This window comes from Cavia porcellus, unplaced genomic scaffold, assembly GCF_034190915.1.
Source record: "Cavia porcellus strain 051 isolate PalLab524CR breed Dunkin Hartley unplaced genomic scaffold, mCavPor4.1 scaffold_1, whole genome shotgun sequence".
Lineage (NCBI taxonomy): Eukaryota > Metazoa > Chordata > Mammalia > Rodentia > Caviidae > Cavia > Cavia porcellus.
The window spans coordinates 49,322,200-49,347,890 of NW_026947484.1; the positions used below are offsets into that span (position 1 = coordinate 49,322,200).

Consider the following 25,691-nt stretch of genomic DNA (forward strand, 5'->3'; position numbering starts at 1 on the left):
GTACGTTCTCCCCGCTGGAGACTGAATCCCCACTACAAGTGGCCGAAAGAGTGGTTCTCAAAATAGGCCACATGTTCGGGTCCTGTCAGCTAGGATCTGACTCTCTGCTGTAAGGCCCGGCTGGGACCCCCAGCAGGACTCCCACTCACGGCCACGGCCCAGGACCCCTGACCTGGACAACCTCCCCCTCAGGGTCTCTGGGCCCTGGGAGCTGAGGTGGCATCGCAGGCCTGGCTTGGGCATTCAGGGTTCCCCCTCCAGTGTCACATGAGTCCTTCTCAGCCTGCAACCCAGGTCTCTACTGTTGGACACAAATGGCTGTCGTAACTCTGACCTCAGGAGAAGGATTCAAATACAGCAGGGAAAGCGAGGTCAAGCCAAGTGCAGTGTGCAAACCTGGAATCCTAGCGCTTGGGAGGCTGAGGCAAGAGAAACACTGCTAGTTCTAGGCCAGCCTGAACTACACAGGGAGACCCTGCATCCGTCAGTCAGTCAACCAACCAACCAACCAAACAACCAACCAATCCTTTGGAGGTTGAAATCATTTCCCCATGCTGGGGAGTCAAGAATAGAAATTACCTACTACTGACTACAAATGCCACAGTGGGGTCTCTCATGGTGTGCTGGGGGACCCTGCCCTCTATTCTCCCCAGCCTCCAAAGTGAGTGTCTTACACAGCAGGGGTGCACTATAGAAATCCAGAGACCACCAGATACAATCTGTATAACTTACATTTCACCAGTACACACTCATCTGTGTGTGTGTGTGTCTTCTATCACATGTGTTGCCTCGTGACGCGATGGACATTTCCTACTCACCCAGACACCCTCATCAAGTCTTGCCACCCTCTCCCCTTTCCTTCTAGCTCTGGGGACTGAACCCACAAGCCTCCGCAGTGAGCTATGTTTGCAGCCCTTTTCATTTTGAGACGGGTTTCTCCCAGTCACTAAGCGGCCTAGGCTTGGCTGGAACTTGTAATCTTCCTGCCTCAGCCTCCTGGCATGCTGGAGTCACGGGTGGGTACCACTAACCCAGGTCCCACCACCCCTTTACCCTATCTTAACTGCAGGGCAGAGAAGCGACTGCCACCCCATCCTCGCGAGCCCTTCTGTCTCCCTCTGCAATTCTGGCACCCATTATGTGCTCCCCTTCTGTTTTCCAGAATATTCTCTGAGCAGAGCGAGGGGGTGTGTATCTTTTTGAGGCTGGATGTGATGGGTACTGAGACTTCCTGGGGTTAATCTGAGCTGCTAGTGCTGACCACTGGAGCAGTGTGGCTGTCCTGGGTCTCCTCACGGCCACCCAGTGAGCGCCACCTGGGCCTTTGCAGTTTGGGGCTGTGGGTGGCTAGCTGCCATGATTGGTCACCAACAAGTTCCTTCCAGATGGGTCTGCTTCCCCGGCCTGGGATCACTGCCTCAGGAGGGAGCCGCTGCGCCACCTAACTGGCAGGTCCAGTTGAGGGAAATTGGTCCCTTTCTGACAACTACCTAACAGTCATAAGGCTCTGCACTGCCTGCTGAGGTGCCTTCAGTCCCCATCTGGCTGCCTGAAGCTTGCTGTCCCATCATCATCCCACCCAGCAGGCCTCGCCGGCCTCTAAAAGGGCTGTGTGCATCTTAGCTCACTTTCTAGCTGGGCTGTAGTTTTGGTTTTTCTCCTTCCCTGTTGCATTTTAAGAGTTCTTTCTGAATTCCAGATACCCCAACTACTACCTGTAATCAGCTGCTATAACCTTTCATTTGGAGAGAGAAGAGGTCTTGAGGAGCCTTTATCTCACAGGCCACACTAACACTCCTCCCTGTTTAGAAACTAAACCATTCGTATCAGCCCGTGGCCAGCCGCTTCTACCACAGCGCAGGTTACATTCCCAGAAATCCCCTTCCCGCTACTAGGACCTTGCGCTTTCCAGGCAGGTGCTTATGCGGCTGAGCTAAATCTCCAGCCCACTTTCCTTTCTCATCCATGCCATAAAATAAGTTTATTTCTGGCTCTGTCTCAGCCTGCAGCTGGCTCCAGGGCAGGGCCGCAGGGCGAGGGGAAGGAGGCAGAATCCACAGAGGAGTGCACATTTACCCAGGCTGCTGTCTGCTTTTTAAGAGTTCTAAGTCATTGGGGAAATGTTAAAAATTGCTTATAGACTATCCCAATTTCCTTTCTTCCTTGGATTTTGTTTTTGCTTTTAAGACACAGGGTTTCACTGTGTTCACTCATTCTAGGCTTCTGGGTCCAAATCCACAGGGTTGAGTCAGGTGTTTTCTGGCTGTCCTTGTTTTGAGACAGGGTCTCACTAGGCAGCCCAGCCTTGAACTCACCCAAACTTGCCTTGAGTTTGCAATCCTCCTGCTTCAGCCTCCTGAGTGCTGAGATTACAGCCATTAGCCGCTACACCCTGCTGTAAATAACTTTATTACCATTTTAAAATAACTTTATTATCATGATTCACATAGCATACCTTTATCAATTCAATGTGCCCAATTCATCAACTTTTAACAGAATTGTGCAATTCCTACCACTACCAAGATTTCAGAATCTTTTCATGGCAAAGAACTCATCAGGGTGTGGTGGTGCATGGCTGTAATCCCAGCACTCAGGAGGCTGAGGCAGGAGGCAGGAAGACTGCCATGAGTTTAAGGCCAGCAGGAACTATATAGTAAGACTTTGTCTCAAAAACAGGAAGGAGGGAAGAAAGGAAAGAAACAAAGAAAGAAAACTGTGATCATCAATCACCCCCCCCCCCCCGAAACCACCTTCTCTCATCCTTCTCCGTGCTGGCCCTATTCTGATGTAAAGGAAATTCTAAGACCTGTAACCTGAGTGTATTAGGATCAGGAAAGGCAGGCCCCCCAGCTCCCCCCAGCCAGCTGCAAATTGTAAGACAGACATAACAGCCAGAAAGAAAGCTCATCTTCCGTGCTAACTTGCACCAAGGACAGACTCTGCCGAAGACAATGGCTGATTCTACTCGCTTCCCCAGCCCCTGACCTTCCTGCTGTGTGCTAAGAAACCATCTTCAGGCCCAAACAGGTCTGCCTGGTAACCTACTTCCCAGCCTATGTGACCAGGTACAAAGGAACCTGTCTCAGCCTTTTGTGCATCCTGCCTAAACATACCTAAGTGTCTGTCTAACCCCAAGGCTGGGCTGGTGATCTGGAGCTGTGTCCCCCAGCCCACTGCAGTAGTAAGAGCTCTCGCCAGCTCCTCGGTGCCTGCGGACCTTCCATCTGATTGGGTCCTGGTTTTTGCACAACACTGGAATTTCACGTATGTGGAAACATAAACTACGAACTCTGTCGTCTTTCGCTTTTGTGTCCTCCACACCCGACACCCATCAGTACTTCCCTTGTCACTGTCCAGTACCAGCCTACCATTATGAACATATCCGCTCATCCGCTGTCGACCATTTGGCTTAGGAAATGTACGGAAAAGTGGGGCTGTAAACATTTGTTGAGGAGGTTTTGCATGGACACGTTTTCATTCTCTTGGGTTCCCACCCAGCTGTGCTAGGCATCTCCCCATTTCATCTTTTGAGGAACTAGCACCTGGCACCCGTGGCTACACTGAGTATGTTTTCCTGTGCTTATTGGCCATTTGTAGGTTAAACTTCCTGCCTTAGACTTAGGTCATCTCTTTGTGATTGTTTACTATATATTCTAGATGTAAGCCCTTTATCAAATTTATAATTTTTCTCCATTCTATGGGTTCTTTTTTCACTTTCTTGATGTTCCTGGATGCCCCAAAGTTTTTAATTTTTATTTCATCTGTTCTGTTGTCTGTAGCTCTGTGGCCACAGAGAAGTTACTGCTCAATCCAAGCTCACAAAGATTCACAGGTTTCTTAGTAAATTCTTAGTAGCATTAGTGCTTCAGTTTAAGTCTTAATCCTTTTGGGAATCTTGTTTTGTTTTGTGTTACAACTTCACTCTTCTGAATGTATTTTGTTGTTCCGGCACTATTTCTGGAAAAATGATCCTTTTCCCCATTAAACTGTCCTGGAAATTTTGTCAAAAATCAATTGGCTGTCAACATGAGGGTCATTTCTGAACTCTCACCTCTGTTCTTCTGGGCTTGTCCTCCTGCCAAGCTGTCTTGATTACGGTGGCTCTGCAGTAAGTTTTGGACCTGCAATATATGGATTCTCCATCTTTTAAAAATTATTTTTCAGACTATTTTGGCTATTCTAGGACCCTGGAAGAATTTCTCTGTGAATTTTAGGATCCATTCATCAATTTCTGCAAAAAACCCAGCAGGGATTTTGATAGGAATGGCAGGGAATCTGTGAATCAGCTCTGGGAGTCTGGCTGCCTTAACAGTACTGCCTTAGCTCATACCTGGAGCTTTCCTGGAGAAAGGGGGGGATCTTTTCCGCCAGCGGTTTTATGTATGTGTACACATTACTGGGTATTTACATTATGTGCACACACATGCACACTGAAATGTAACACACAGGGCTGGAGGTTTAGCTCAGCGGCGTAAGCGCCTGCCTTGCAAGCAGGCAGTCGTGAGTTCGATCCCCGGTACCAATAAAAAGGAAAAAGACAAAAAAAAAAAAAAAAAAAGAAAGAAAGAAATGTAACACGCAAGGACCACATCCCTAAGAGTTACATACTTAGCACAATAACTGAGGAAATAAACACATGTCTACAAACATGCTTTTCAAAACGGTATAAATAAACCTTCACTTTAGGATCTTGAAATCAAATTCGTTTTGATGCATGCAGAAAACCTAGTAACAAGCAAGATGAAACAGGCAATAAATAGCAAAAGAGTAGTCAACATTTGCACAAGACCTTTCTACGAGTCAGGAGCTGCGAGCTTTTCTCCCTTAGTTGTCAGGACCTTGTGACTTAGATGTGACCCTACTCACTTGCAAGGGCTTGGAGGCTGGAATTCCCCAAGGTTCCTAGTGGGGATCCCTTATCCCTCCCCATCTCAAGGCTCACAACACCATGGCACAGGTGAGAAAACCAAAGACCTGAGCCTGCCATGGAAAACTCCAAGTTCCAGGCCAGGACGCACACCACCAGTGACCTGCAGCAACCTCTCTCACCTGCACTCACGGAAAGGTCTCATGGCTGGACCGCACCCACACCATCAATGACAATGGAGGATGATGGGAAAGGACACGTGCTAGAGGCAACTGACATGACGGCCCCTACAGTCCCGCTCTGGAAGCCCCAAGGAGTTGCCCCAAACCAGTGCAGCATTTGAAATCCCTACAGCTCATGCCATTTCCCTCCGCAGAGAGCCCACACCAGGCTCGCTGTCGCCTTTCATACCCCGTGTACTCATAGCTCACCAAAGCAGAGGAGCCTGCCCGGCCCGTCTCCAATCGTAACGAGTGGGTTTTCAAGCTTGACTGTGCTTTAATGTCTTTCAAAACCAGCTATTAATTCCAAAAATCAGCAATGTATTCCTTCCTAAGCTGAATCGACATGGGATAAGAGATACCTCTGTTCTGAACTTTCAGTCTTACTACTGTAAACCTATGAACCATCGCCAATTTCAAATCACCCTTCGTCTACCCGTCCCCGGCCACCTGCACTTGACCTAGGCTCCCCTTCTGCTCACCTCTGCCCACAGCAGCCACGTATGCGTGTGCCAGGCTGGCCCAAAATAACAGCGAGTTAAAGCCCTCCTCCAGCTGGAAGCACACACAGCTGCTGGCCACGCAGGCCTGCGTGGCAAGCAGAGGCCACTTTACCATTTGGTAGAAAGCACTCGCTTATTCAAAGCTGGCTCCAAGGAGAGGAAGCGGCTCCACGCCCCGGCACACAGGGGGCTGCTGGGCTCTTTCAGAGCCATGCAGGCCGGCCCAGCCCTGCACCTCCCAGGATGGCAATGCAGCTTCTGCCACCCTGTGGGTTTGGGAGGGAGCAGCACGTGTGTCCTAGGCCCGAGGGAGTCTGGAGACGACACTGCTCTCAAAAGGAGAAACCTCACTTTAAAGCTCCATCTTGGGGTGCGGGTGATGTTATCAAGACTTCAGGGACATACTCAGGAGCCACAGGGGAAACAGAGTCCAAGTCTTCTGGACCACTTCCCCCTAAAGGAGACACTGTGAACAGCCTAAGCCAAATATGGAAATGAAAGCATTTTATTTATCAAAAAAAAAAAAAAAAAAGGCTTACAGACAAATTTTTTTTTTTTTTTTTTTGTCTTTTTCCTTTTTATCGGTACCAGGGATTGAACTCACAACTGCCTGCTTGCAAGGCAGGCGCTTATGCTGCTGAGCTAAATCCCCAGCCCCCGGCTTACAGACAATTAACAGCAATATATGACAAATTTTTAAAACACAAACAAGAAATCGGGACTCATCAACAAGATTATTTACAGGTTTAGGGTGCACATTTAAGAAGAAATGTCATTCCCAGGTCTCTGGTAGCATGCGTGGGAGGAGCCGTGGCTGGTTCTCCCCAGGACTCGACATAAATAGAGCAAATACCTAGAAGGTAGTTCAGCCTGCAGAGATGTTAACACCCTGGTTTTGAATATGTTTGAAAATAATGACCCAGGCATAGTGGTGTAATCCCAGCACTCAGGAAGCTGAGGCAGGAGGATCTCTGCAAGTTCGAGGCCAGCCTGAACTACAGAGTGAGACCCTGTCTCAGAAAACAAATTAAAAAAAAACCCAAACTGGCTTACAGTGAACATGGCTATGGTTTCCACTGAACAATCACAATCGAGATGGCTCTGCTCCATCTGCAAGCAAAGCAATTTGCCAAGATGACTGTTTTTACAAATGTCATTTCCTGCACACTTTTCCCCAGTGCCGAGGTCCAGCTCAGGGCCCCACATGTGCTACGAAGTGCTGCACCCCAGAGATGAGCATCCCGCAGCTCCCTAGAAATCTAAGGCAGCAGTGCACGCAATCAAGACTGAGAAACAGTTCAGATTCATCAAAGAGGAGCAAAAACAGCTTTGTTTTCCCCAGGTCACTTCCGACCTTCACTCCTGCTTAAAAGCAAAGGCTGACAGTTTCTGATTAGCAGACAGATCCAAAGATTTTTGCTTTTTGGGCAAATTCAGATTTTCCTTCGCCGCTTCCTCCTGGCTTTCCGCGTCATGACTCCCATCCGCCCCGTGTTTTCGCTTCTTGGCTTTACCTCCGTCGCCGACAGCTCCCGCCTTGGCCTTGTTAGTCCACTCCTTGGCAAGAAAAGCACAGTGAGAAGGAAATAGTTTTAAGCAATAACAACAAAACTGAATAAAAATGATTTCTTTACATTTCCAGGTAACACTCTTACAGATAAGATAGAGTAATTCCTATCTAAATTATTAAGCTAACCATTAAGGGTTCTGATTATTAGCAGATCTTTTATTTTATTTTTTGGTGTTTTTGAGACAGGGTCTCATCATGTGGTTCAGTGGGGCCTGTGCTCACTTTGTAACCCAGGTTGGTCTCAAACTCACAACAATCCTCCTGTCTTAGCTTCCCCGGTGCTAGGATTATAGGAGTGAGCCCCCAAACCGAGTTTCAGATTTTTAGTCTTTAGGAAAGGAAATTCGCAACTGTTGGACAAGAGATTGATGTTCAGAATATTTAAGGAAATTAAAAAAATCCACAGACAGGCATGAACACCTGTAATCCCAGTACTCCAAAGAATGCATTCCTCTAAGAAGGCACTCGCGCAAAAAACACTTGGGATCAGGAATCAACAGGGAAAGGCAAGTCAGAAGCACAGCGAGATGTCACCTTACCCTGAAAACAGGTCTCAGCAAAACCCCCAAGGAGCGCATGCTCTGTAGATGGAGCACAGGTGGCCTTGCACCTGCTGGGGAGGTGCTGAAGTCTCCCCAGCACAAGGGCAGCCCCAGAGGCCCAGCGGCCCCAGGTGCAGATGCACCGGTGGTGGAGTGGGGGACACTGCACTCCCATGCTCCGCACAGCCAAGAGAGGCACCAAGCACGCAGTGACCGAGGAGCAGATAAAGAGCCTGCTGCCTTCTCAGTGCCATGCTGTCAGACACACCACAGAGAAGACGATGCCCTGACATTGGTAATGGAAAGGGAGATGACACTAAGTGAAGAAAGTCAGGACAAACACTGCATGCCTGCACTCATCTGAAGCCTGAAAGCATAAGCGAGCTGGGGACACAGCTCAGGGCACAAGGCATGAGGCCTCCAACACCGAGAAAAATAGACAGAAATGAAGAAGTCATGCTGGGTACAGTGGCACACACCAGCACCCGGGAGGCTGAGGCAGGAGGATCACTGCAAGCTTATAGGCAGCCTGGGCTATAAAGCGAGTTCAAATCCAGACTGAACTACACAGTGAGACCCTGCCTCAAAAAAAACAAAAAATGTTGCTCCCACAGAGGCTGAGAGGAGGACAGGTCACCAAGGCTAGGCAGAAGGGCTGGGGGCATGATGGGAAGGTCAGCAGCGGGCACTAAGCAGCCGCTATAAACAGTACTGTGTGGAAGGCTTCAAAGAGCTGGGGAGAAGGGTTGGCGTTTTCACTTAAAGCATAAAACAGTGTCTGCAGGGCCAGACATGCTGCTTCTAAATCTGATTTAAAAGAGATACAATGTATTCATGCACTGTAACCTAAAGGGTAGCCTGTTAATATGCACCGTTTTCATTTAGCAGTTAAAACATTGAAAACACGTCTAAAACATCACATCTTTTATTCTTAACTGCAAAGCACACTAAAAACTGCTGTCCTATTTCTATAATATTTCAGTCTAAATTCAGCTTGTCATTATTCGTATTAAGTAGAAAATTGTTAAGTGCTGGGACTTTTTGAGGTAACTGTAGGGTTTTTTTGGAGGTGGGGAAGGTGGTTTCCAATACTGGAGACTCAACGCAGAGCCCTGGCATTGGGTACAGACAATTTTTACTTATTGATATTTTAAGGTGCTAAGGTGAGGAGGCTGGGTAAGAACTTGCAATCCTCCTGCCTCAGCCTCCCAGGACCGCCATGCTGACTGCAGATCTATGTGTAACTGTAGGAAAGGTCCTGAGTGGCCTTGACCCAGCAGAATCAGTGCTAACATCGTTCAGAACCACAGTCGTCCTCACAGGCAGGGGAGGGACTCAACCTTTATCCCTCCAGGGGAGGGAGCATCCTTCATCCTCCTCCCAGCAGACTGTGTGACAGGCAAGCGCACCCGTGTCATCCCCGAAGCCTGACCCTGTGGCTCCCGCCCCACTGACCACCTGCTTTGCTTCTGAGTTACAACACACGCTGTCTGCTCCCACTCCGGCCACACTGCCACCCTGGAAACGCCATCTAACAGCCTCTGCGCACAGATCATTCATTCTTCAAGGGCCAATAAGGCACAGCATTTCATTCGTCTCTTACTCTTTCAAACTGTGATAGTTCCCTTCCTCTGCTTCACTTTCCTGGCCATTTACTGATCAGCCTCCACCCCACACTGGAAGCTGAAGCCAGGACCTTCACACTGAGCTGCAGCCCTGTCCCTTTTTATTTATTTATGGGATGGGTACCGGGAATTGAACTCGGGCCTCAACTTGCCAGGCAGACACTGCCCTGCTGAGCTAGGTCCCCGGCCCTTTATGCTTTATTTCGAGACAAGGCCTCTGGCTAGGCTGCCTAGTTGCCCAGGTGGGCTGGAACTTGTGGCCCTCTTCCTCAGCCTCCCGGAGCACTGGGATTACAAGTGTGCACTACATCTGGCTCACATCTAATTCTGAGCATTCAAAACCACATGCACAGGCTGCAAATGTGCCCCAGTGGAGGCTGCCTGCATAGCAGGTGCAGCCTCTGGGTTCAGGTGCTGTGTCTTTCCTTTCATTCACTCAGATGCCTAATTCTGGAGAATTAGGCATCTAATTTTCTAATTCTGCAGAATCTTTACTCCCTTTAAAAATACTGACAAAAAAGGGCAGGACACATATAAACTCAATAAACGGTTGTACAAGAGGCTGGGAGTGGGTAGGTCAGATTCTAACTTCCTCCTTACTCAAGACCTTCATGCATAAACCCCAGAGGGAGTGGCTGTGTCACTGTCATTGTGGCCCTGGGGAGGTGTCGGGGGTAAGGTCCTGGTGTGTGAAGCACAGGATTCGCAGCTTCCCAAGGCCAGCTCCTCTTCCCTCCCACGGCAGCTGGACAGAACTCTGATCCCGGTGAGAAAGGTGGGGACAGAACAGGACACCAGCTTTTTACCCAAAAAGACTGTTGTCCGGTAAGCAGGTGGCTTTTTACAATTCCACTTGCAAGGATCATAAAAACATGAATTAACTTTTTTTTTTTTTTTTAAATCTTTTTGAGACAGGGTCTTGCTATGCAGTTCAGGCTGGTCCTGAGCTCACTTTGTAGCTCAGGCTGGTCTTGAAGTCACAACGATCCCCCGAGTGCTGGGATTACAGGCGTAAACCACCTTCAATTTTACTTATTCATCATTTTTGCTTTTGATTTACAACTAATGGATCTTTTCTTGAGGGCATTTCCCAAACAACAAACATGGAGGAACTATACAAATATAAACACTCAACTGCCTAAAAATTAAACACTATCACTGAGCAGGAAATACTACAGATCCACATGTTTGAAACTGACATTTCCATTTATTAATTCCCTCTTTCCATGAGTTTTATGCTGTATTCAATTTCCTAAAACCAGATGAAGGCGCTTCTGTGAAACTTTTTTAAGCCTGGAAAATTCACAAAGATCTTAACCTCAGCCCAATTATCCTTACCTTCCTTTCTTCAGCTGACAAAACTCTAAATCGACTCATTCCTTCTTTGATTATGTCTGCTTCATCTGAAAAGTCAGGATTGTCAGACAAAATATTACTTCTATTTTCCTCCAGCCACATCTGGAACCCAGTCTTCGGCCTAAAATAGCAATTGTATTAAAAAAAAAAAAAAGATGATCAGTACACAGCATAAAGTTCATGGTTTGAGACAGGGTCACACTATATAGTCCAGGCTGGTCTTGAACTTGTGATTCTCCTGCTTCAGCCTCCCCAGTACTATAATTACAGGTGAGGAACACCACCACCTGCTCTAGCCACTTTTTAAATTAGTAGTTAACTATCAGTCTTTTTTTTTTTTTTTTGGTCTTTTTCATTTTTATCGGTACCAGGGATCAAACTCACGACTGCCTGCTTACAAGGCAGGCGCTTATGCCACTAAGCTAAATCCCCACCCCTTAACTATCAGTCTTTATCCACCTGCATAAAGTAAGGGAGACCCTGCTACCCTGCAAGTACTGGCACTGCTCTAAGTGTCCAGGGACCACAGGATTAATGTGCTGAAAAATCCACCACAAAGCTAACCCAGCGGTCACTCACGTATGTCCCGAGGGCATCAACACAAGCTTCCCGCCTCCCACTCCCTTTCTCAAGGCTGCTGGCTTCCACCCAGCTCACTTGGCCCAGCAGCCCCGGGCCACTGTCCTGACTTCCATGGAGTCCTCGGGACCCCTTGCTCTCTGGGCACCTTGACTGCTCTCTCCATTGGGGCACCCACATCACAGGCGCTATCTGTAAGTGAAGGTTGGGGAGCCTGCCCAGCTTCAGCAGCATACTCCCTGGGCATCCTTCGGGCTGTGAGTGACCACTGGTTCCTTCAGGACATGGGCCCAGAGGGCAGGGTCAGGCCAGTCAAGGGTGGCTGGGTCCCCATGTTTACTGCTGCTCCACACAAGGTTGAGTGCAGCCCAAAGGGCAGGATCAAGCACATGCATGACAAAGACATGGGGCAAACGGGCATGGTGATATCGTAAGGAGAGTCAGGCATGGTGGCCCACAACTGTGATCCCAGCACTGGGGAAGGAGAGGCAGAGAGGCTGTCGGTGTTGTGAGTTCGAGGCCGGCCCTGGCCACAAGGTGAGATCCCATCTCAACAGCAAAAAGAAAAAACATTTAAAAGGAAACAAGTGGATATAAAACTGTACCTCTAATACAAACCTCATTAAGTATAGAAGCTTAAATTCACTAAAGAAGCATCAGAAGAAAAGGACTACTTCCATAAAATAGTAGAATCAAGATGTCTAAACTTTTTAACTTTTAGAATAACAAATCATTAAGGAATATTTACAGTGCTCCACGTCTGAAAATTCACAAGTTTCAAGCAATCTTAATTTAATCTTATTCCCAGAAAAAATTACAACAAACAAAAATCAATGCTAAACAAACGTTCTTGAATTTCCAGTCATTAGAAGACTCACTTTAATCAAATTTGGGACCACAACACAGTCTGACTACCAGCATGCAACCTTTTCATCTAAACAGCTGTTTATCAAAAGAAAACTATTTTCTTCTGATTCAGTACATCAACATCTGTGACAAAATATCTGATTAAAGAAGTAAAATTTGGTATCAGTGACCTCGTGCTTGCCAGGCAGGTGCTTGTGCCACAAGTAAAAGGTGTGTTTTTTATATAGGCAGCTGATAGTATGGAAAGCAGAATTATCAATATTCTTAAGTAAAATTTTCACTTTACGATATTTTGACGGGGTGGGGATTTAGCTCAGCGGCATAAGTGCCTGACTTGCAAGCAGGCAGTCGTGAGTTCGATCCCTGGTACGGATAAAAAGGAAAAAGACAAAAAAAAAAAAAAAAAAAAAAAAGATATAAATTGAATTTTAAAAATGAAAACAATTTAACACCACAGCTAGGGGTGGGAAATTAGCTCAGTAGCTTAAGTGCCTGCCTGGCAAGTGCGAGGTCCTGAGCTTGATTCCTGGTACCCAAAACAAAACACCCCACAGTGCAGCTATTCTCTCCTACTCAAATTAAGCTACTTAAGAAAATGAGAAGCTGAATGTGGTAATCACAGCATTCTGGAGGCTGAGGCAGGAGGATAATCTTGAGTTCATGGGCACCTTCAGCTACATAGTGAGTTCAAGGCCAGCCTAATACACAGCAAGACCCTTTCTTGGAAAAAAAAAAGCTATATTCAATGCTAAAAGAAAAATGACACCTTTTAAAATTTAATCGATACATTTATAATAAATCTAGCAAACCAGATATCAAGAAATTTGTTAAGTTTAGGTGGGTGCATGTCTGCAACCCCAGCTATGAAGGAGGCTGAGACAGGAGGATCACTTGGACGTAGGAGTCTGAGGATCACTTGGATGCAGGAGTTTGAGGGCTGTTTAGAGACCTCACCTCAGAAAAAAATAAAGAAAGAGGAAGAAAGGAGGAAGGGAGGGAGGGAAGGCAGTAACAGACTTTAAACGTACTGCATTGGTGGATTGATAGGAAACGGACAGACAGGAATTCTCGTGCGGCTGGCGACACCTAAAATGACACATCTGTATAAAACCACTCAGTAATACCCAGCAGCATTAGAAGTGGATAATAATTGGAACTGCAAGAGAACTGGAAATATAATATATAAATAATATTACATATATATATTTTTATACATACACGTACTGCTTTCAGTCTCTTTTTTTTTTTGTGGTACTGGGTATCGAACTCACAACCTCATCGTTGTCAGGCAGGCGCTTATGCAGCTGAGCTAAATCCCCAGCCCTTCACACACATATTGTTTTGTGATGGTCTTGAGATGCAGTTCAGACTGGCCTCAAACCCATGGTGTTTCTCCTGCCTCAGCTTTCCAAAGGTTGGGGTGCCAGCACAGCTGGCTCTCATATATATTTTTTTATCTTCTGTTGTTGTTTCCTGTGCAGCTGTACTATAAAAGAACAAAACTGAGTCTGTGAAATGTCGTGTCCTAGTGGAATGTACCCACAATCTAAGGCACACTTAGCCAGTGCTGTGACTTCCTGATGCCACCTGCATCCAAGCCCGGCCGTGCCCAGGCCTACCCATGGCGCAGAGCAGCAGACGCCTGTGTGGGATTCTGGCTTGTAGCTAGGTGGGGCCCCGTGGGCACTGACCTCTGGGTTTCAGCATCCGGGGAACACGACGTGGGAGCCGCGGGGGCTGGGGAGGTGGTGTGCGTGGGTGTGGGGTCCTCTGCTTTCACTCCCGAAGGCTGGTCGGCCTGAGCAGCTCTCTTCTGGAAATAGGATGCTGCAGAGGCCTGGAAAACGAGCAGCGCGCTGAATCAAACAGACTTTTACACTACTATAAAAACGGGTTCTGTAAAAACGAACCCTGGCACACATGAAGGAGCATGCACGATTATTTAGGCTCCTTCTTGCAACAAGCGAGGCTTTAAGTTCTCGGCTGAAGATAAACATAGCCACTCGGAGCCCAAAAGCACTATATGCCACACTCGGTGTCTTCCAAACGGTAAAATGACCGGAAACAGAGAAGATAAGGAATAAATTCGGTGAACTGACCACACACATGGGGCGGAACACATGTACGACATCGGACAAACTCAGAACACAGACCAAGGGCTGCATAGGTAACTGCCTGATTAACAAGGGAGGCGTTAAAGCCTGCGGATGGACACCAGGGGCTCTGAGAATGAACGGATGGACGCACAGACAGACAGACACGAACAAGCAGACCCCTAATGGAACATATCCCCCCACCCCGAGCTGGACAATGAGGGACACCTCGGCTCCTCCTCGCACCCCAGACCTGCCGTCAGCCTCAGGCCGAGGGGCCAATTGGTACCTGCTTGGACTTTGGCCTTGGAAGCAGAGGCTTGATGACCGGGGACTTCTCGCTGCCGGCTGCCCGGTGCGGGGCACTGGGCTTCCTGGGCAGTCTGCTCATACTGTCTAAAATATTGGTTGAACGTGGTGGGTTCATGGCTGGGGCTGGCTCTTTGGAATTGGCCAACACCTAAGAGCAAACATCTCATGTTTAAAGGAGGAAACAAAACTCCCGCAGATTCATTTCTCCTTTAGATTTCTGTCCCATTCGTACCATGGTGTCATCTTTGAAAATGACTACGTAAGGTTACGATCTAAAGTGAGATAGTGTACACCCCTCAAACACCACATCCCCCAAACAGGATGCATGGCCCTAAGCTGCAAAACCCAGAAAGCAGAAAGCAGACGGGGAAAAAGGTTATCTCAGCCCTCACTAGTGAGCCAGAGCCGTTGCTCTCCAGGAGGCAGCGGGAGGTATTTTGTGGTCTGGCCATGTATTTAAATAATAGAAAATGTCACTGGGACTTTACCTTGAAGGGGTTCACCCGTCCTTGGCTGCCAGGAGTAACTGCACCTTCACAAAAAAGAGACCTTTATTCTAGTGGCAAATAGCAGATGACTTCTAACTTCTGTAACACAGTGAATATTTTTGTCTGTATGTGGTATATAAAAATACAGGTGCCTTGTCACTGCAAACTCTCCTTAACACAGATGACTTGGTCCCTACCCCTAGGGCAAAGCGATTACAATGGGAACACCCCAACTGCCTGAAGAGACGCCTCCACTCCTCCTCTTACTGATGCAGAGCACTGGGGACCCAGGGTCCCGCCTGTCCTGCCTTGTGCTTCACTTCCCCCAGCATCTGCTCCTCTCCCTCAACCACAGAACTGCATCGCTCAGCTGGATCCCGACCTGTGCTCCTGACCCTAATACTCCAAGACACCTGTTTGCCTCACAGCACCCTACTGCTCCACCCCGGTGGCTCCTCGACTCGGCAGAGGCTGGGTGCTCCCCACTCCCACCCTGTACCTTGGAAAGACTCCGTTGTGAGGCCTTCCTCGGGCTCCCCACCCATTCCCCAGAACTGCCAGGGTCACATGTGCTTAACATCATAAATATGCCTTTTAAGCTAACTGTTTTGCAAGTTAATTTTTTATCTCAGTAATATTTGTATACTACTTTTAAAGTAGGACCACAGTGCTGGGGATTTAGCTCAGTGGTATAAGCACCTGCCTGGTAAGCACAAGGTCATGAGTTCAATCCCCATACCAAAAAAAAAAAAAAAAAGTAGTACCAAAGTAGTACAGACACATTATTTTAAAAGTCAAATGGTGTCATAAGGATTCTGTAAAAACAACAAAACCAAACCCCAGGAGTCCCCTACTCTGCCTCTCCTGTCGCCGGCCTTACTCCCAAAGCAAGTACTTCTGACACCTCTTAAGTGTTTCTCCAGCACCTTGAATGCTTCCTTAGTGACACATATGTCCACACCACCTGTCCCTCAGCAGGACAAAACTGCATTAGCCAGGGACCAACCATGAGCATCTAGCAGGAGTTCTATATTCCTATCCAGCAAAATACCTGACACACACCAGGGATTCAATAATACCATTCAACGGTCAGTTTCACAGGTTACATCTCTGGCAAAACAACACTGAAACAAGTCCCAAAAGGGAAGCTGAGCTTATACAGATAAATCACTTTAAAATCACATGTAGGGGCTGGAGGTTTAGCTCAGCGGCATAAGCGCCTGACTTGCAAAGCAGGCAGTCGTGAGTTCGATCCCTGGTACCGATAAAAAGGGAAAAGACCAAAAAAAAAAAAAAAAACCCACCCTGACCTTACAGATTTACTAGGATTCCTCACCTGACTTAACAGCTGGCACATCAGAAGCACTGGCACTTTTGGAGAACGAGTTCTGTCCTAGGTGTGATTAAAAACAGCTCAACATAAACGAAAATAAAGCCATTCATATTATTCAAGAATCAGAATGCAAAGACAGCTTGGGAAGGTGCGGGGATTCCATGTCCCCAATCACACCGGTGGGGTCAGCCACAGCCCAGACAGCTGACATCTCCTGTTGCACACGTGTCTCACCGTGCCTGTGGGGTTCGGGGTTCTCTTCCATCTCGTCAGCACCACTGTCCTCAGCATCTTCTTCCACCTGGTTTCTTAGCCGTGGCTGGCCCCACTCTGTGGCCGTCCTGCTGTGACTAACGGACAACAGCACGACCCAGTGAGGTGCTGCAGAAACGCTGAGTGCCATCAGGACGTGCCAGGAAAGCGCCAACAACTGAATTTCCTTACCCGGCACTCAGCTTTTGTCTGAAATCCTCCTCTTCCTCCTCCTCCTCCTCCTCCTCCGCCTCGGTGGCTGCCAATTCAGCTGCCTTCTCTACAGCCAGCTCACTAAGTTTTTGGGCCAGTATTAATTTCCGAGAGCGAGAAGCATATTTAATGGCTAAATTCACAGCATTTTGAGTCATCAGATCTGCAAGTTCCACACAACGGAATTCTCGCTCCAGTTTACAAGAAAGCTAAACCGAAAAGAGGGGGAAAAAAACCATTCGAATTACATTCAGTAAAAACTGTTCAAAAACAGTACAGCTCTTTAGATACTGTATCTCATCAGTTCTAAGATGCATAATTTTACACCTTAACGAGTTCACATTTGGAAAGCATCTTACAATTAAAGCCCGGTCTGTCTGGCAGCAGTTTTTTTGTCTGTGGCTTAAATGAACAAAATTACAGTGCCATGTTACAATCAACAGATCAATAGCTGCTTCAGCTCAATGCTAGATGGCATATCATTTCAAGGTGCAAATTGCAAGGAAGGTAAGGAGCTTGTTTAAAAGTCAAACATGGCTCTCTCTCTTTTTTTAAAATGGGGGGGGGGGTCTCACACTATGTAGTCCAGACTGGTCTTGAACTCACTATGTAGCCCAGGCTTACCTCAAACTCATGGTGATCCCCGTCTCAGCCTCCTGAGTGCTGGGATTACAGGGACTAATGTGGCTTAAATGTTCTTTTAAATTAATTTCTAGGGGCTGGGGGTTTAGCTCAGCGGCAATAAGCACCTGCCTTGCAAGCAGGCGGTCGTGAGTTCGATCCCTGGTACCGATAAAAATGAAATGAAAAAAAAAATTAATTTCTAGCTGCTGCCTATCCTGATAGGGTAGAAAATGTGAAAAAACAAACTGTAAAAAATTCAGTTACAGGGCTGGGTAAAAGATTTAGCTAGCAGCATGAACGCCTGCCTGGCAAGCATGAGGTTGTGAGTTCAATCCTCCGTACCGCCACAAAAAAAGAAAAAAAAAAGTCAGTTATGCTGGGCATAGTGGCTCACATCTGTAATCCCAGCACTTGAAAGGCTGAAGTGGGAGGAGCATGATGAGTTTGAGACCAGCCTGGGCTACCAAGTAAGCCAGCCTGAACTGCATAGCAAGACCCTGTCTCACAAAAACCACACAAAAAAGTTAACTACCTTAGAACTGGTGCATAAATGTTGCTATATGAATTGGAGTGGGAAGACTTATCCTTAAATTTTTTTTTTTTTGTCTTTTTCCTTTTTATTGGTACCAGGGATCGAACTCACGACTGCCTGCTTACAAAGGCAGGCGCTTATGCCGCTGAGCTAAATCCCCAGCCCCTATCCTTAAATTTTTAAGTGTGTCTGTGTATGATCTTCAATTACCAGAAAAAGATACTCAACTTCCAAATGAGCAATTCCATGTTCCTGCTCTGTATTTTTATACTGCAATTATAAATGAACAGCATGCATTTAACGTGCTTTAGAAAACACTGCCCTTTGGTCTGAATTTTTGCCAATTCAAATGAGGTGACTCAGTTTCAAAGTGAGGAACCCTGCTAGCTGAAGCCCACTGAGGGTCTGGTCATTCAGCACAGAGCAGTTTGTCACTTGGGCCACATCGGAGCCCTCTGCACAGGTGCTGCTGGACAATACTGGCCCGCAGCCACTACCCACTACCCAGCCAGCGTGCCTTTAGGCAAAGGAGCAGAAAGGGAACGGCATGAGTCTCAGCGATGGGGCTGAAGGAAGCCACAGTCACCACCCCGAAGACTGCCAATCGGCTCAGCATGAGAACTGAAACTCAGGAACTGGGAGATTCTTGCTCCAAAGATAAATGCAGCCCAGTGCCCAAGGTACTGAGGCTGGGCCCTGGTTCCGGACAGATTTTACTGCACATGGCTTCTAACTGGAAGAGGCTGGCAGAAGGCAGGCAGATCTGAAACAGTGGCCGATCCACTGTCCCTGAGCTGCGCCTGTGACGGGAGCCTGAGCGGTGGCTCCGTGTCCTGGTCAGCTGTGATCATCGTGGTCAGCTGCAAACACACCAGGGCCAAAACCACAGGCAGTGGCACCAGGAGTTTATTTCTGTCCATCTCAGCTATGAGGTGATGTTTAACAGCAACGTCACATGGGAAACAGAACTCTTATGAAGGAAAAGTGTGGTAAGAACCAAGACTCTCAGGTGGTAGAACCTAGTGCTTATTCACATCTTTCAGAAATTTAACTACAGAAAACATCTACCTTTCATTTTTGCAGTGTATTTATTTTACTTACCGCAAGCATTTTCATTAAGAGCTCTTGTTGTTCTTTTACTGCTTGATTTTTAGTGCTCTCGTCATACTCGTAACCATTTTCAGCTAAGTAGTCCAGGTGGTTGTGAAACAGAAGCGAACGCCAGAACTGTTCCTACAGAATCAGATGAAAACGCTCAGCGCCAAACATTACCTAATACGGCCGATACCAAATATTTACCGTAGGATTCCAGTTTCTGGATGCTTTCTAAAAATCCTCTTTCTTGTAACTTTAATTTACAATTCAAATTCGAGTGACATTCTGGCTCAGCTGTCTCCTGTCCTTAAAATAGGAAGATGCAGGTGTCTCTACCCAGAGTGCTCTGAACAGTTTCCCAACCAGCGTGATTAATCTTGGAGAGCTTGGTAAGCTGGCACTTTAACTAGCAAGGGGACACGTTTCTTATTTAGAGACCCTGACTGCCCGATTTCAAATGATTTTTATGACACAGGGATAGGACAAGCCAGATGCCTTGGTCACAATGCAGCAGGCCCTACAGAACCTGGGGAGGGCAGCCCTGACGGTCCTAACCCTTTACCTCCTCAGCCAAGGCCCTGGAAGCAAGTGACAGGATAATACACGCTTGACATCAGTCATCATGGTGACTGTAAAACATCTGTGCAACCAAACTCACAGGGCCGCAGTGAGACTCCCACGTACCTCCATCTGGCCCTTCTCCGATGCGGTCTGACAGTACGGAAGCTTAAAGGGCAGCACAGCCACCGCAGGGCGTGGAAGGGTGGGGGGGAACCGGGAACCTTTACAGGGGATGCACCTGTCGGGGGAAGGGGGAAATTCACACCGTGAATACTTTCTGAAATGTCACAAAGCCGCTATCAATCAAAAACCATTCAAGAGTTAGTAAGCAGGAGCAGTAATATGACTCCACTAGCTGGCTAGACGTTATGTAAGACATTTCTTTTTAGGAAAGCAGGTTAGCCTGACGGGGCATGAAGATTATCCCTCCATGTTTTCACCTGCGCTTGGTTAAATAACCATCATGACAATCGGCCTCTTCAGACTTTTCTTAGCAAACTGCCAGCCTTGCAGATCCTACCTAACCTGATGAACTGGGTGACACACACTTGCCGTGAGGACGATATCAACAAGACACAAAGCTGACGCCATGGGTTCCCTCTTATTCAGTGAGAAACCCTTGGGACACACAGTAATGACAGGTTGACATGCCCCGGTGACCTTAGGGGCCAGTGAGACTGAAGCAAAGTGTCCAGTATCAATGGGAAGGCAGTCTAAGAGGCACCAGTGCCAACTTGTCTAAACCTCCTCTCACCAGGCTGAGACACTGAAGATAACCACCGTGGAAAGAACTTATGCTGTTTAATAAACAGTGCTCATTAATCACAGAGATGTGGGCACACATAGCTCTCAGCTTATGCACTCCAAATGGTAGGAACCCACTGGAAAGCCGTAAGTACACACTGGAAGGACTGAGGACCACTTCCTTGTGCTGATAAAGTTATTTATAAATACAGTGTTCTGGTCAAGGCTCCCAACACCTGTCCATTTAATGCACAGTACAGCCTTTCAGTCAGGCTGAAGCCAAGGCATCCTTGAAGGTAAACACTCAGGAGAAGTCAGGCCCGTGGGTTTTTTCCTGCACAGCTCCTCTTGTAAACGCCTACTAGAGCTGGTAAGCTGGTAAGAAGTGCAATACACTAATGCTCTTCAAAGGGTCCCTTTCTACGAGGCAGGAACGTCTTTCCTTCTTTTATGGCCACACAATAAAAACACAAACGTGCTTCCTGACTTCCGACCTGGTTCACCAGGCAGTCCTAGCCTCCTTCTCCACCTCTCCATTGTCCATCTGGCAGAAACTGGGGGCAGCAGAGTCAAGGCAGCATTGAGAAGACCTCACATCTGGGAAAGCTCTCGTCCCATGCAGGGTCACAGGGCGACGACGGCACAGGAAGCACGGTGACACGCATCACGTACATGTGAATAAAGGAGGACCGCTGTTTTGTCTGAACAGTCATTAAAATATGACTAAAGTATGACATCTCTTTAAAACAGTATTTTACAGTTCAAAGGCTTTGTTGACTTAGACACAGCAAACAGTTATTACAAAGAAAAAGGAGATAATGATTAGGATTTCATTAAGAGTCACTTTGTTTTTTGAGATAGTCTCCTTCCATGTTGTCTAGACTGATTTCAAACTCCTGGGCTCAAGTGATCTCTCCTGTCTCAGCCTCTTGAGTAGCTGGGACTACAGTCAAGTATGTAGCCTTTGGCTTTTAGTAGCCATTTTGTTCATTTTTTTTAAAACCATGCTGGGAGTTGAACCCAGAACACCATACGTGCAGGGCCTATGCTCCACCGCCGAACCACAGTCCTGCCTTGATTTACATCAAACCAGAGTGTCAATTCCTATCACCTATTACTTTATTTGGTTTAAAAACTTAAACTAGCTGGGCATGGTGGTGCACACCTGCAATTCCAGCATTGTGGGAGGCTGAGGCAGGAGGATCACAAGTTTAATTTTTTTTTTTTATTGGTACCGTGGATCGAACTCACAACCACGTGCTTGCAAGGCAGGCACTTATGCCGCTAAGCTAAATCCCCAGCCCCAGATCACAAGTTTAAATGCAGCCAGGCAACTCATTAAGATCCTGTCTCAAAATAAAAAATAAAAAAAGAGCTGGGAATGTAGCTCAGGGCAAAGGCTCTGGATTCAATCCATAATCCTGTCCCACTACCCCAAATCAGAAACTTGAGCTGAAAAATACTTTTCCTCTGTTAAATATCCTTCTAATGGAAGAAAAAGGAAATAAACATTCTGACTGCTAATTGGTGGATTTTGTCTACCATGAATGAGTTTTCTTGAAATGCTATCCCTAAACCATTTTGGGGAGGAAATGGGAAAAAATGAGCCACAGCTTCTAGAGAGACCAAAGTACTGCACTTCAGTTCTTTTCCAACCTGACCACGGAATTATTGTTTTATTCTGAGTTGAACAAATACCAAACAGCAGAAGACAAAGGCCAAGTCCAGATAAGCCTCCAGCTAGCGAGTTTTGCTTTCTCCTCCATGGGGCAGGACTCTGCTCACACCGCAGTCAGGGCCCTGCTCAGAGGCCGTGGAGACAAGCGCACGGCAGCACCAAGCTTTAATCCACAAGATACACACTCAGCATTGGGCAGTCAGAACCGAGACAAACCTCATTAGATCTACTTTTCCTGTCCATTAAATATAACCCTTCCGGGATTTTAAAAACTAAAGAGAAAAGAAAGTTTGCTGCTTGCAAAGAGCAAAGTAGACTCTAGCACAGCAAAATCAGATCCTTCGGTTATGAATTAAATTAGCAGTGATCAGAAAAACATCTTTAGTAGCAACTATAAAGGCAGATTTACTAAGCTGTTGTGAATTCAGAGGGAGGAGGGATGACACCGCTACAAACAGATTATTATATTCATAACTAAATAGAGATATTTTGAATTTACGACTGAATCTGTAAAAAGTATCCTGACAAAATGTATTTTCTTCCCTTTTAAAGGATCCCTGAACAAATGAAAGGATGACTACTGCTGTACTGGGTTAGAAAAAGTATTTAAAATGAAAAGATAGAACAAACAGGAGACATTAACCATGGAACCCAAGTTAAACACCGTAAGAACAGTGTCAGGCCCCTCTTCTCACATAGCTAACATCCAAGGCTGCTCGGTGCTAAGTCCTGCTACAAGCACCCCCTCCATGCGTCCTCTTCATGCTGAGCCTGTCAGATGGGGCTGTTTGGGTTTCAGAGGAAAAGAGGCCCAGGGTCTAAGCAGCAGAGCCAGGTACCTTCACCACCGGCACCGAGCATCGGAACTTCTGCAAGTGCTCAGACTCTTGGCTTGCCAGCAAGGATGGGCAAGCCCACCCAGCTGCTGGAGGGTTTTCTCCCTGGACTTTCATGAGTGGGAAGGAAACGCAAGCCAAGCTGCTGTGCAAAGTGCAGCCAGCTGCTATGACTATGCACTTTCCAATCTCTGAACACCACACAAGTTTATTTTCCAGAATGAAGCCAAAAACCAGGCATGGTGGCACATGCCTATGATCCCTGCACTTGGAGGGTGACACAGGAGGACTGCAGTGAGCTCAAGGCCAGCCTAAACCACCTAGTTTTTGAGACCCTGTCTCAAAACAAAAAGCCAGAAAGAAAAGGGCAAACATCCCGAAATGAATCAGCTTATCACCACAGACAAATTCATGAAATTTTCGGCACTCTCCCATTTCTGTGGCATTCGCTTCCGTCTCTTCCATCACTGCTCCGTATGGAAGGACGTTCACCCCGTCTCTCACTCACTCCCTCGGTTCCTGCCACTTCTTTATTGTAACACAGAAAATGCAGGTTTGGGGCCTCTACCAAGCCGTGAGATCTCACACACATTTCCTAATCTCTGGAACAAAGAGGAAAGGCTAGTGGGCAGGCAGGGTGCTCAGGGCTGACCCAAAGGAACCACGGTTAGCATTCTTGTACCCCTGTAGTGCGGCCGAGGATGCAGGTGCCCACATAGGTACCAGGAGATGCTCACAGACGGGTAGCCCAAGTATTCTCCACTTTATGGACTTAGATTTTATCATGTATGTAGGGGATGTGATTTGTAATTACAAATTCATATTTAAAATGTCAGTTTAGGTCTACAGAAGCTGCTGTTTCTATGAATTGTAGAACTACTAGCATTCGAAGTTGTGAAGTGGCCGATATCCAAAAAGACTCTCCTATCTCCCACCAGGCAGGACAATGTATAAAACCCTTCCAGATCTGAACGCTGCTTAGAACCCATTATTTCTTCATCCCATGCTGACTGTAACGGTTACATGTTCCCAGCTATCGTTACTGTGCCTTTTGTGTTTGTTTTTTGGGACAGGGTCTCACTCTGTAGTTCACAGTTGCCCAGGCTGGCCTTGAAAGCCTGGTGATCCTCCTGCCTCCCTTCCTCACGTGGTGGACATCTGCACTGTTTCAACTTCTGAGCTACTGAGAATAAATCTGCTGGGCATGGTGGTACCTGTAATTCTAGCACTGGGGAGGCTGAGGAAGGAGGATCACAAGTTCAAGTTCAATCTGGGCAACACTGTAAGTTCAAGGCCACCCTGGACTAGACAGCAGGAATCTCGTCTCAAAAAAAAGGAAGAAAAAAGAAAGAAAAACAACAGTTCTGGCTCAGCTGGCCAGGCCAGATCCACATTTCACACAGCACACACTGCAGGATGTGCCAGGGCAAAGGGCTGCCGTGTCTCTAACTCCGGCAATCTGTGCTCACCAGGGATTACCATGGCGTACGCCACACTGGCAGTGCGGGAACAGTGATTACCCCACAGCCTCGAGTGTCGGTGAGCTTTCACACTCTCCTCCTGGTGGCTCTCACAATTCCTGTCAGCTAGGAAGTGTACTTGGGTTGAGAGCTGTCCATCACTCAAGGGCCAGCTATTACTCCCTCTCTGATGTTGCCCTTTTGCGGCCGTTTCCACTGGCTGCTCCCAAGCTGACCGCCTCGGGTGATTTTCCTTTTCTCTGTTTTCAGTTCTGCGCTGGAGATAAACCCAGCTCGCTGCACACCACTGTGGCTCTGGTGCCCCAATCCAGACATCGCCCTGCACCCCCAGGCATCCCGAAGAGGCAAACTCTGGCTATGACTGGCCTCTGCCCTTCGATCTGCTCACCGCGCACACCTTGCTGTCTCTCACATCGGGGGCCAGATGACCCCAGTCCTCCAGGCGAGGCCCTTATTACAAGCCACATCTGAACTCCTCCTGTGTGCCCTGTAACACAGCCTCACTTTCTCACACCAGGAGGGCTTAGTCCCCCACCCTTCCGTTCATGTCCCAAAGCCACATCTGTAGCCTTCCAACCCCTCAAGGACACAGGTGTTTTTCTGATCATCAGGTCTTTTGTACATGCTGTTTACTCTGCATGGACATTTCACTCAATTTTTCGATGACTGACTCTTTAGCTTCAGGATTTCTGTCTGTCTGTCTATCTGTCTATCAATCTATTTATATCTGTGGCACTGGGATTGAACCCAGGTCTTAAGTCTCTAAATTGCCCAGGTTGGGCTTGAATCTGCAACCCTCCTGCATCAGCCACTCAAGAATACTGGGGTGAGAGCTGGGTGCCATCACAACCAGTTAAGAAGTCCCATTGTCAGTGCTGCCCCTGCTGAAAGTCTTTCCAAATCACCTGTCCCCACTGTGTCCCTCTATGAGCCTCCACACAGTCTGCAGAGTGACAGAATGCACCCCAGGTAGTCAGTACTACTTTCTGTGCTTCTGTTATCCGCCTCCCCAACCAGACTGTCAGCCTGGAGACACAGCTCCTCACTCCCCAGCCCCTCCACACAGTGCTGACCGAAGTTCTTTCCCGCTAAGAAGGAACCAAGTGTCAAAGAGGAAACTTCAATACAATAGTACAGTGCAAAACTCTATACCAACCCTCCACTACAATAACCATTGGCCAGTCCAGTTACTGAAATGCAAGGTGACCAAATAGTGCACATTTGTTCATTAACTTTTATAAGTCACTGTAACAGGAAATATAAAAATGACAGTCTTATTGCATCTATTTAGGAACTGCCCAAATGAAATGACGCCAGCC

At 47.3% G+C, this 25,691-nt stretch overlaps 1 protein-coding gene across 2 annotated transcripts in view; it reads right to left on the minus strand.

Moving 5' to 3' along the window:
* Positions 1-6,080: 6,080 nt before the first annotated feature.
* Positions 6,081-25,691, minus strand: part of Wdhd1 (WD repeat and HMG-box DNA binding protein 1) — a 50,324-nt gene continuing 30,713 nt past the window's right edge. For both annotated transcript variants that reach the window (XM_063247944.1, XM_003471838.5), the window contains exons 17-26: positions 19,757-19,871; positions 19,079-19,210; positions 16,801-17,030; positions 16,591-16,706; positions 16,360-16,416; positions 15,024-15,067; positions 14,513-14,683; positions 13,822-13,967; positions 10,667-10,805; positions 6,081-7,148 (exon numbers count right to left, since the gene is read on the minus strand). In XM_063247944.1, coding sequence (XP_063104014.1) covers positions 6,948-7,148; positions 10,667-10,805; positions 13,822-13,967; positions 14,513-14,683; positions 15,024-15,067; positions 16,360-16,416; positions 16,591-16,706; positions 16,801-17,030; positions 19,079-19,210; positions 19,757-19,871 — 1,351 coding nt within the window. In that variant the 3' untranslated portion in view covers positions 6,081-6,947. The remainder of the gene's footprint in view (positions 7,149-10,666; positions 10,806-13,821; positions 13,968-14,512; positions 14,684-15,023; positions 15,068-16,359; positions 16,417-16,590; positions 16,707-16,800; positions 17,031-19,078; positions 19,211-19,756; positions 19,872-25,691) is intronic.